The sequence below is a fragment of the Eptatretus burgeri genome, chromosome 3, assembly GCF_056783735.1.
Source record: "Eptatretus burgeri isolate ZD-2024b chromosome 3, Ebu_testis_v1, whole genome shotgun sequence".
NCBI lineage: Eukaryota > Metazoa > Chordata > Myxini > Myxiniformes > Myxinidae > Eptatretus > Eptatretus burgeri.
In genome coordinates this window covers 101,287,390-101,298,473 of record NC_140963.1, presented here as the reverse complement: position 1 = coordinate 101,298,473, position 11,084 = coordinate 101,287,390, and the positions used below count along the sequence as shown (strand labels likewise).

General features: G+C 43.4%; 1 protein-coding gene across 7 annotated transcripts in view; it reads left to right on the top strand.

Moving 5' to 3' along the window:
- GAD1 (glutamate decarboxylase 1) overlaps positions 1 to 11,084 on the top strand; it is a 166,121-nt gene that overhangs the window by 143,642 nt on the left and 11,395 nt on the right. For all 7 annotated transcript variants that reach the window (XM_085874705.1, XM_085874703.1, XM_085874700.1 and 4 more), the window contains one exon: positions 1,728 to 1,782. In XM_085874705.1, coding sequence (XP_085730831.1) covers positions 1,728 to 1,782 — 55 coding nt within the window. The remainder of the gene's footprint in view (positions 1 to 1,727; positions 1,783 to 11,084) is intronic.

Sequence of the window (11,084 nt, the reverse complement as noted above, 5' to 3'; positions counted from 1 at the left end):
GTTTTGAAATTCCATGCTGCATCATGTCACACAAATGCCTGGTGTTGGCTTAGTGGTTAGGGTGGCAGCTTGGGATCCCAGGGTCGTGAGTTCAAGCCCCGTTGGCTGCTGAATTAACACCAGGGGGTTGACTCAGCCTGTCATCCATCTGAGGTCGGCGAAATGAGTACCAGTGTACTGGTCCCGGTGTATGCCCCGGTTAGAATAGGTATACTATATCCCTGTGTGTCGTAAGAGGCGACCAGGGTTGGCGTCAGGAAGGGCATCCGGCCATAAAACATTGCCTCAAGAAAAAAAAAGCCTAACCCCTGCACAGCAGGGAAAAATGGCTGTAAAAACGGTCATTTATATTTTTATATATATCATGTCACACAAAGTCCAACAGAATAGTGCAGAGGTGGAGCACTTCCTGCTGAGCTGTCTGATCTGGGTTTGATCCCCAACCAGACTATAAACTGCTTGGTTGGTGCTGCAAAGACAGGGTTTTACCTCAAAAAGTGTGCTGTCCCCCAGTTGGACGTTAAGCTAGGTATCCTGTCTTCTGGGATAAAACATCCCACGGTGTCTTTTGTGAAGAGGAGGCGCGTTATCGCCTATTGGGGATAACAAATTATAAATTCCTGCTTAAATCAGCCTCAGTCATGTATCAGGCCCAACCAGATGGTTCATTCAGACTTGGACCAATTTTGTTTCCTGGTCGACCCACGACAATGGATTTATTGAGGCAATTGAAGAAGTAGTTGTAGTAGTAGTAGTAGTAGTAGTAGTAGGAGTAGTAGTAGTGGAGTAGTAGTAAGTAAGTACTGTAGTGATCGTAGTAGTGGAAGATCATGTCATACAAAACATTTTCTTTTCAATTATTATTAAAATAACATGACATGCAGCACGCACACACATTGTGGAATCTCCAGTGATTATTGATTACTTCTAGTCCTTCAGCAAGCCTGGTGTTGGCTTAGTGATTGGGGTGGTGGCTTGGGATCCTAGGGTCCTGAGTTCAAGCCCTGTTGGCTGCTGAGTTAAAATACACCAGGAGGTTGACTCAGCCTGTCATCCTTCCGAGGTCAGCAAAATGAGCACCAGTGTACTGGTAAGGAGGACACTGCATCAGCGGCATAGCCGTGTCCCAACCAATGATGGATCCAGCAGCCACAGGCTGCACTCGATAGAGGGAAAGAGTCCTTCAGTGCTGATAGATAATCACTCATAAAACAATGTTTTGAAAATATTTTCTCATATAAGTGTGCCATTTGAGAATGTGAATGTGGTGCAATGTTGGGAGAAAGTAAAGCCTTACGGTTGTGCAAAACTTTTAGCCAACGTCTGAAATTTTGGGTTGATTTACAAACCTTCCCATCTGAACCCCTGACTCACAGTGCAATGAACCCAGGTTCAAATCCTACATACTCCATTTGTTTGTACATTGGTTGATAATGTCCTTGTCAGTTCATATTAAGGTACACAGATGTCTACCAACATATTAGAGTTTCATTGGGGTCCAGGGACCTCAGACTACCCTGAGAAATTTTATTTTAAAAAACCTTAAAACAATTGTGATTTGCACTGACTGTGTCGTCTGTATCTGGAATCGATTCTCTCACCATTGTTATGAACTTTTGGGCAAGTTTGCATCCTTTATACTAAGGTGTGTGTGTGTGTGTGTGTGTGTGTGTGTGTGTGTGTGTGTGTGTGTGTGTGTGTGTGTGTGTGTGTGTGTGTGTTTGCAGGGGAAAAATGATCCCAGCTGACCTGGAAGTCAAAATAATAGACGCAAAGCAAAAGGTGAGCAATAAACACTTTAATAAGTAAATAAATACTTCTGTTATTGAGGGAGGAACTCTGGAGGGGGTGTGGGTTCATTGACTTCAGCATTTATAGGAATGTCTGCATAAAGCCGGTATCTCACTGGGCTGCGACAGCTCGCGACTAGTTGGAGACATAAAATTGCGATAAAACAGCGATAATTTTCACTTGGAATCACACTGAATTTATACTATAACACATCCTTCCAGGGGTATCCCCCATCAGCTGCAGCTGTCTTTCTTTTCTTCTTTTCATGACCTGGGGCAGGCTGGGAGGAAGCCTCAGAGTCCTCCTCATCAGACACAACAGGCTCCACTTCCTCTGTAGGGAGCTGTCGGGCAGAGGCACAAAGCCCCCTTACCCCTTGCCTTCCTTTTTTTGTAGCCCTTGGGTGGCATGGTGAAACTGTCAGGTCGTTGTGTTCAGCATGAGAGGTTCCAGAAAATGCCGCGAATAGTTAGCGAGAAGCTTTATATATGGCCGGAAATTACGTCATTGAGAACAAATTGCGATATAATTACGAAACTGCGTCTAAATTGCGATATTCGCACGACATTCGTGTGAATATTTTTGTCGCAATTTAGTCACAAAGTGCCTCAGTTATGTTGCAATTTCTTCCGAAAATATTCTCTATTGAATCGCAGTTTTGTCGCGCTCTCAGGAGTCCCAGGACAGATTATCATTTTTTTCTCTAATCAGTCACAATTTCGTTTCATAGGTCGCCAATCCCTCACAAAGTTGTCTCGCATTTGTCGCACCTTCTGACTCACGGAAACTAAATTGAAAAGGGTTCGAGACCGGTTCGAGACAACCGCGACGACTCTGTGACTATTTTGAGAGAAAATTTGTTACACGAATTTTTTGAACATGTTCAAAATTCAAGCGACACCAGAGCGACGTCCTGCGACTCACGCGAGGAAATTGAGAACCACCGCGAACGTTTCCAGACATTTTGGAGAATCCCGTTCGCATTTTGTCGCAAGCTGTCGCAGCCCATTGAGATACTGGCTTTAGCTTCTATTTATTGAACTGAGTTGTAGAAAAAGGAATTGTGCATTTATTTGTATAAAAAAATATTGTTTTGCTGTTAATGTTCACTAACCAACAGGGATCTAAACACTAAAAGCTCTTGTGACATATACTCCAAGGTCCTAACTACCTACCGACAGGTGTCTGTATCGACAGAGATGGAGAAGTCAACACAACATTCCCACCAAGAATCCTCACTGAATCAGCAATCTCAGGATTTATTTCTAATTTACCATTAATGATGGTCAAATCAATGTTGCTGGTGGATTGTGGATATTTACCCTCGTCTATTGTGGATTGCTGTTAATATTTACCTCGATATTGTGAATATCTATTTAGACCTCTAAATAGGCCAATTGGCCAATTTAGGCCAAATTTTCTAAAATCCTCAAATTTCATCCGATTGACTTGAAATTTGAAAAAGATTTACATCTCAGGTCATTGAATTCAACAATCCAATATTTTTGTGGTTACCACAGTCGAATAGGTCAACATTGACCAAAAGGTCAACATCGGCCAGATTTCTAAAATCCTCAATTTTATTCCAATTAACTTGAAATTTGAAGAGCATTTGCACATCAGGTCAATCATTTCAACCACCGATTAATTTTGACATAATAAGCCAAAATGTCAAAAAGGCCAATTTGGGCCAGATTGCCTTGAAATTCGAAGAGCATTTTCATGTCAGGTTGCTGAATTCAACTAACAACTAACAATTGGACTTCCGGTTCCGAGTTTGGAGCGACGAGAGGTCTCCTTAGGGGTCTTTGCTGATGTTCTCAAAGTTAAGTTTCTGGTCGTTATCTGTCCCGTTTTCACTGTTTAATTTTCTCACCTCCATGTTACTGCGTGTTCCTAGTTCGGTTTTGTTTCAAAAATCGTGCTATTTTGTGAGTATTTTTGTCGATGTTCTTACCGGGTGTTTGAGGCCTAGGCCTTGGCCTAGGCTTGAGGCCTACCGGTTCCACTCGGTGTTCGATGGTTTTTTTTTGTTTTTTGTTTTTTTGTTTTTTCTACCCATTACCTTCAATTTCTATCCTCCCCATTACCTTCAATTTTCATCCTCCCCACTTTCCTAACATCCCCCATTCTCCCAACTAATCTCTTTCTTATCTCAAAAAAAAAAAAAAAATACCCAACAACAACAACAAACACGCTGACCTTCTCCCAATTCTGCTTCTTCTTCTTCTTCCTCTTATCTTCCTCCTCGTCTTCTTCCTCGATTTTTTTTCTACACTTCCATGACCTAATCTGTTGAAAACTCTCTCAAACATTAATATTAATATTAACATTAATATTAATATTAACAACAAAAACGATCTAATAATGCTTCATCTTCCTCTCTCACACATGTGGTACTCTTCACTGTTTCATAATGCACTACTCTTCTGCAATTTTAACAGACTGCTCTTATTTTGAGCTCTCCTTCATTCCTTGCCTAAAAAATCCAACTATTACAGCGCTTCTTCTCTCCATTCTCTGAATTCGCCTTCATTGCATCCATCAAGAATTGTGTTAAATCGCATCTCTGACCTAAAACTTTTAAAAACCACAGTTTGCTATGAATGTTTGCTTCCATCAACCATTATTTTTTTCCAACTTCAGTGCCAACTCACCCCTCACCCCTCACTCTCACTCTCAAAGCAACCATCCCACTCTTCTCCCTCCAAGCCTCCCTCTCACCTCTCTCAAAAACTCCCCCCTCACCTTTCTCCCACCTTTCATCCCCTCACTCATCCTTCTCAAAGTTGCCCCCCCCTCCCATCCCCAAAGCTGCCTCCTTCCACTGCCCTCTCACCTCCATCTCTTCACTCCACCTCCTCACATCCTCAACTGCCTTCTTTCCCCTCTCTTGTGCCTCCTCTCCCCAGCACTACAGAGCCTTTTCTCCCCCTCATTCGGCCCCTCCCCTAGCTATTCTGCAATACCCTACACTCTTTCAACAACCCTCCTTACCTCCCCCTTGTCGCTTGTCCTACCCTCCCCCTCCCCTCCCCTCCCCCACCCCCTCCCCCTCCACCCTCTGCACCCAAAGCCTCCTCCCCTACCTCTTCATTAAAAGTGTGGACCTCAAATATCCGGGGCCTTCGCTCAAACCTTTCAGATCTTTCAATGCAGGTTGCCGCTGACAAACCAGACATAATCTGCCTAACAGAAACTTTCCTCTCCCAAGACGTGTCTGACTCGCAAGTATCTCCCCCGGTTACTCCCTCCTCTGGTATGACAGACCTGAGCCTCGTCCTGGTGGAGGTGTTGCTCTCTTCATCAAAGACTCTATTCCTCACTCTCCATGCACTGCTCTCACTCCCCCACACCCCCAGGAATACCTCTGGCTACGGCTTCCCTCCACTCCCACCTCATGTTTATATGTGTACTGTACCGTCCACCGAACAGTGATGACTCCATCTACACCTCACTATCCGAAAACATGGACCATCTTGTATCTTCTCATCCAAACTCTCTCTTCCTCTTATGTGGTGACTTCAATTGTCATCACGCCAGTTGGCTAGGTGTGGGTACCTCTCTCACCTGTCATGGCACCTCAGCCAAAGCTTTCTGCGACTCATTGGGACTGACTCAATCGGTCAACTTCCTGACCCGGATCTCAACCAATGGTACTCCATCTCTTCTGGATCCGATTTTGACAAATTTCCCTGACAATGTCTGCTGCTCTGTTTCTGCTCCAATCGGTTCTTCTGACCACGTCTTTGTCAAAGTGGACATCTCTCTGGCTGTTATCAGAGAACCACCTCACCGCCGTCGAGTCTGGCATTTCACTCAAGCCGACTGGCAGGGTCTCCGAGCAGCCATCAAACTTACAGACTGGTCTCCTGTCACTACTTTCTCAAACATCAATTCATCCTGGGAATTCTTTCAAAGAAACTTGCTCTGCCTCATGCACAGATTTATCCCCTCTCGTGTTCAGTTGTCCTACCCTTCCTCCCGCCCTTGGTTTACTGAACCTTGTGGCGAGGCAGTTGTCCTGAAACAACTTGCCTTTGCCTCATGGAAAGCAAACCCAACTGAGGGCAATCTCAGTTCCTTCCACAAAGCTCGGAACAAGTGTGTATCTACCCTCAGGAGAGCCAGAAAACACCATCTTTCTCATCTCAAGTCTGAACTCTCAAACCTCTCTCCCTCCTCAAAATCCTGGTGGCGTTTAATCAAATCTGTTACTGGTGTATGTTTCTCCTCCATCCCCTCCCTTACCTCAAATGGCCGCACTAGTGATACTGCACGTGACAAAGCTGAATGTCTAAACTTGGTGTTTGTAGCTAAATCTTGTGTCCTAAACCCATCACTTTCTCTACCCACCTTACCCAGTCGCACCCAACTGTCCCTGGACTCTGTGTCCTTTCTCCTAACAAGGTGGAGAGCTTGCTTTCAAACCTCGACTCAGATTCTGAAACCGGTCCAGACCGCATCAGCCCACGTGTCCTCAAATCCTGCTCTTCTGCTCTTGCTCACCCTCTCTCCAGAGAAAGGTTCCATATAAGAACCATTCTGTTCTATTCACCCTCTCATTTGCCCAAGGTCATCTGCCATCTGCTTGTAAATCTGTTTACATCACTGCCCTGCATAAAAAAGGTGCAAAAACAGATCCCTGTAACTACAGACCAATCAGCCTTCTCCCAATCATCAGCAAGGTTATGGAATCCATCATCGCTTCAGACATGAAATCCTTCCTCTTCTCCAATGGCTTGATTTCTGATCATCAATTTGGTTTCAGACCACGTCACTCTACCCTGGATATGCTGCTTCTGCTCTCCCATCAATGGATGGAGGTCCTCAATGCCAGACAGGAAATCCGAGCCGTATCCCTGGACATATCACGTGCTTTTGACACAGTCTGGCACCCTGCACTACTCACCAAACTCTCTTCCCATGGTATTCAAGGCCATCTCCACTCATGGCTCGCAGACTTCCTCTCCTGTCGCAGTCAACGTGTGGCCCTAAATGGAGTTCTTTCATCCCCTCTTCCTGTGCAGGCTGGAGTTCCTCAAGGTAGCGTTCTGGGCCCTGTTCTTTTTCTGGTTTTCATCAATGATCTTTCCGACTCTCTGGAAAATCCTCTGTTTCTCTTTGCCGACGACTCCACCCTCTGCCGTACCATCTGTCATCCCTCAGACCGGCAAGCAGCAGCTTCTTCGCTCACTGCAGTTCTGGATAAAATCACAAACTGGTCCAACACGTGGAACATGTCTTTCAATCCAGACAAATCTCACACTCTCACTATGTCTCTTCGAAAGGACCGTTTAGAAACCCCCCCCCCCATCCACTTTCTCAACAATCCTCTGGAAGAAGTCTTTTCTTTCAAGCTTCTGGGTCTCACAATCTGTCATGACCTTTCCTGGGAAAGCCACATTTCAAACCTCGCCTCCAAAGCCAGTCGCCGACTGCAAAGTCGTGCAAAGTCGTGCAAAGTCCTTCCTCCGCCCTCTTGAGCTCCTGACCACTTACAAAGCTTTTGTCCGTAGCCTGATGGAGTACTGCTCTCCCCTCTGGGCTGGTGCTTCTGCCTCCCACCTTTCTCGGCTTCACGCTGTCGAAACCAGGGCATTTAAGATCATCGGCATCTCCCGCAATGAAGCTGAGTCTTTGGGCCTCTCACTCAATCATAAGCAGGTTGGTCGGTGGTCTTTCTGTCTTCTACCGTCTCCTCTCCAGCCTTGCTCCCCCCCCCCTGCTGTCTCTGCGATTTGTCCCCACCACATTTCCACAGGGCGCTCAAGGTCCGCCAACAACCCCCTTCTGGTAAAACTATACTACTAAAATCACGAATCACTGCTCATCTTCACTCTTTCATTCCTCTTTTTTCCCACCTTTGGAATAAACTTCCTCACTCTGTTCATTCCCATTCTTCCCTCCAGGCTTTCAAAACAGCTGTTCACCACCACCTTTTATCATCCCCCATCGAAATCCTCGATCTTTTCTACCCCCGATAATCCACCCAAGCCCACTTCCTTCAATTCCCCTGCTTTCCTTCCTGAAAGTCCCTGTAATGTCCATCTTCTCTTCGCCATGTTCCCTGTCCCATCCCCATCCCTCTCCCTTCCACAGTTCACCTAATGTGTCTGTCCTCACTGTTTTGTCCCTCCCACTCCTGCCCCTCTTGTCTCATGCCCCCTTTCTGTGAGTTGTGTGTTCGCTCTCATACGAGCTTCGACAAGGTATACAAAAAAAAAAAAATTAAGGTCAAAAGTTCAACACAGGCCTAATTTTTTTAATTTATAGATAGTACCAAAAACTAAATATATCACTATATATCACAAAGTTGTGGACGAGTTATGACAAAACAAGGTGGATGAGTTGAGGAGGTGACAAGAACAAGCGGATTGGCTTTTGGTTCGGATCCAGCCCATCAGTGGGATATAAAACATAAACTGTTCAACCTGGTAGAGGTATGTGCTTTACCGAGTGCTGTTCTACTTTGTGCTGTTTTGCCAAGTTGTCACTCTATAAGTGATTTTTCATTACTTGTAAAATCGAAGATTTGGTTGGTCGATTTGTAATTCTGTCTGTCTGTTTGTCTGTTTGTTTGTTGCCTACAGGTCACAATTTAAAACCGATCTTCACAAAACTTCACCACATGGTAGTGTGTCATAAGGAAGAAGTCTATTGTTTTTGGGGTAAAAAGGTAAAAAGGTCATCGGCCCAAGGTCAACAACTTAGCTGGTTTTTCTAAAATCCTCAATTTTTATCCAATTGACTTGAAATTTGAAAAGGATTTATATTTCAGGTCACTGAATTCAATCAGCCAATAATTTTTGAGGTCAACATGGACCAAAAGGTCAACAACTAAGGTGGTATTTCTAAAATCCTCAATTTTCATCTGATTGACTTGAAATTTGAAGAGGATTTATATTTCAGGTCACTGAATTTAACCAGCCAATTATTTTTCAGGTCAATTTGACCAAAAGGTCAACATAGGCCCAAGGTCAACAACTATGGAGGTATTTCTAAAATCCTCAATTTTCATCTCATTGATTTGAAATTTGAAGAGGATTTGCATTTCAGGTCACTGAATTCATCCACGAATTATTTTTGCGGTCAACATCGGCGAAAAGGAAAACGTAGGCCGACTTTCTAAAATTGTCAGTTTTCATCCGACTGATTTGAAATTTGAAGAGTAGTTGCATATTTGGTCACTGAATTCAACCACCAATTATTTTTGAGGTCAAATTTGTTTTATGGATTTTGCAAGTGTCGCACCCTGCACGACGTCGTCTTCTTGTTTCTTTCTTTGTCTGCACAGAACTTTCATGTTTTTTTCCGCAACCGCTTGTTGAATTGAGACAAAATTTTCACCACAGGAGTGACTACTTAAGTAGAATGTTTTATTGATAATTATGATATCATAAGTCACGTGGTGTGGCAGCCATGTTGGAAAAACTTTGGATCTCTATCTCTGAAGCCTCACAAAGGAAAAAAATTGAAACTTGGCGCATGGTAAGGACTCCTCATGGGGAATAAGTGTGATTTTTTTAAAATGACATCATAGGTGCCTTTGTTGTGATGTCATTGCTTATTTAGAACGCTACATCTGATCAACATGAAAATTTTTGAGGGTCATCTTCGGATAAAATGGTCCACAGCAAAATAAATTGATAACGTCATTGGTCACCTGATTCGGCAGCCATATCGTTTAAAAAAAAAACAAAGAACCTTCAAACATCTTCTCTGAAGTCGCTGAATAGATTGAGGCGAAACTTTACACGTATGACCGCCTATCCATGAGGAACAAAAGATTCACACATATGATGTCATAGATTACATGGTTTGGCAGCCATATTGGATTTACCCTGAAACCTATAAAAAAATTCTCAAAATGGCTGGACAGATCGAGGGGAAACTTCACACAAACGTTCCCCATGCCTTGGGTGTACAAGTTTGTTCATGAATAATTGATGTAACATGGTTTGGCAGCCATATTGGATTGAAGAAAAATATCAAATAATGTTTTCTCTGGAAACGCTTAATCAAACCAGGTGAAACTTCAAATTTATGATTTAGTAGGAATGTGGAATACATGTTTTAGACTTCAACTTCATCGGACACATGGTCTGGCAGCCAAAATTGGTTTTTTATCTTGCCAAAACGAAGTTTTTGCAAGATATGTTAGTCAGCTTGTATGCTTTTTTTTTGTTTGTTTGTTTGTTTGTCTGTAATCACATATAAAAAATTCTGCAGAGCACAGTTATCATCGGAAATTTTTGTAACTTCGCATATCAGAGGCCTCTTGAGGTCCCTTTCAGTGCACAAAATTTTGAAGGTCAAGGTCAAAGGTCAAGGTCACTTTGTCGCAAATAAGGGGAGTCGACGAAACCCTTATTTTTTGAGTAATTTTGATCGGATCATCTTCAAACTTCAGGGGAATATAGTTCATGGTCTGGCACTCAGCTGATTAATTTTTGGTGGCGATTGGCCTTGACCTTCATGGTTAGCGCCTGAGGTCAAACATATTTGACCCCAAGGTCAAATTTTCAAGTTTTAGGAACCATATCGTGTAGTACCTCAAATTGAACGCCTCGATGAGTGCTTTCTAGATATGTCAAGCTTGAGACATTATGACGTCATTTGGTGACGTTATGAGGCAAACGCATATTTTTCATGGTTACTCTGTAGAACGATTCTCATCGGAATCTCTCGTCGGCAGATATTCCTCAAGGAGTCGCTCCTGGTGGATAGCAGCTCTGTTCACCTCAGTGTGACCTTAAAGAAGTCACACATGGTCACCTTTTGGCAAGATACGGGTCACCCTGCGGGTGACATTGTTTTTATTTTTAATTTTTGTTTTTTTAAATAAGGCCCACTTTGCTGTGCTTGGATGGGTTTGAGGGTAGAGGATCAGCAGCTGAAATGTGAGTCCTATTCAGGTTCTTCCTGATGACTTCATCTTTCATTTTTGCTTGTTTGGGTTCCTTTCTGATGACTTCATTGCAGGACTGTACTTATTTGGTCTTCCATTTGATTTGAATTGAATTTATTTTAATCCCATTCTAAATTCAATTGAATGATAACAAATATCATGGGTCAGGGTCAGGTGCCCAATGAAAGCGGGGTTGCATCAAAGCGGGATGTCTTGGTACCCAGTCTTCACTGGCAGCAGTTATAAAGTGGCAGTTCGAGTTATGTCTCTTGTTAATTATGTAATACACCAGTCCACAAACACCACACAAAACAAGTCCTGGCGAGGTTCTGAAATCTCTGATTGCTCTTTTTCTTGTTCCAGTTGTTCCTCATCTGTCTCC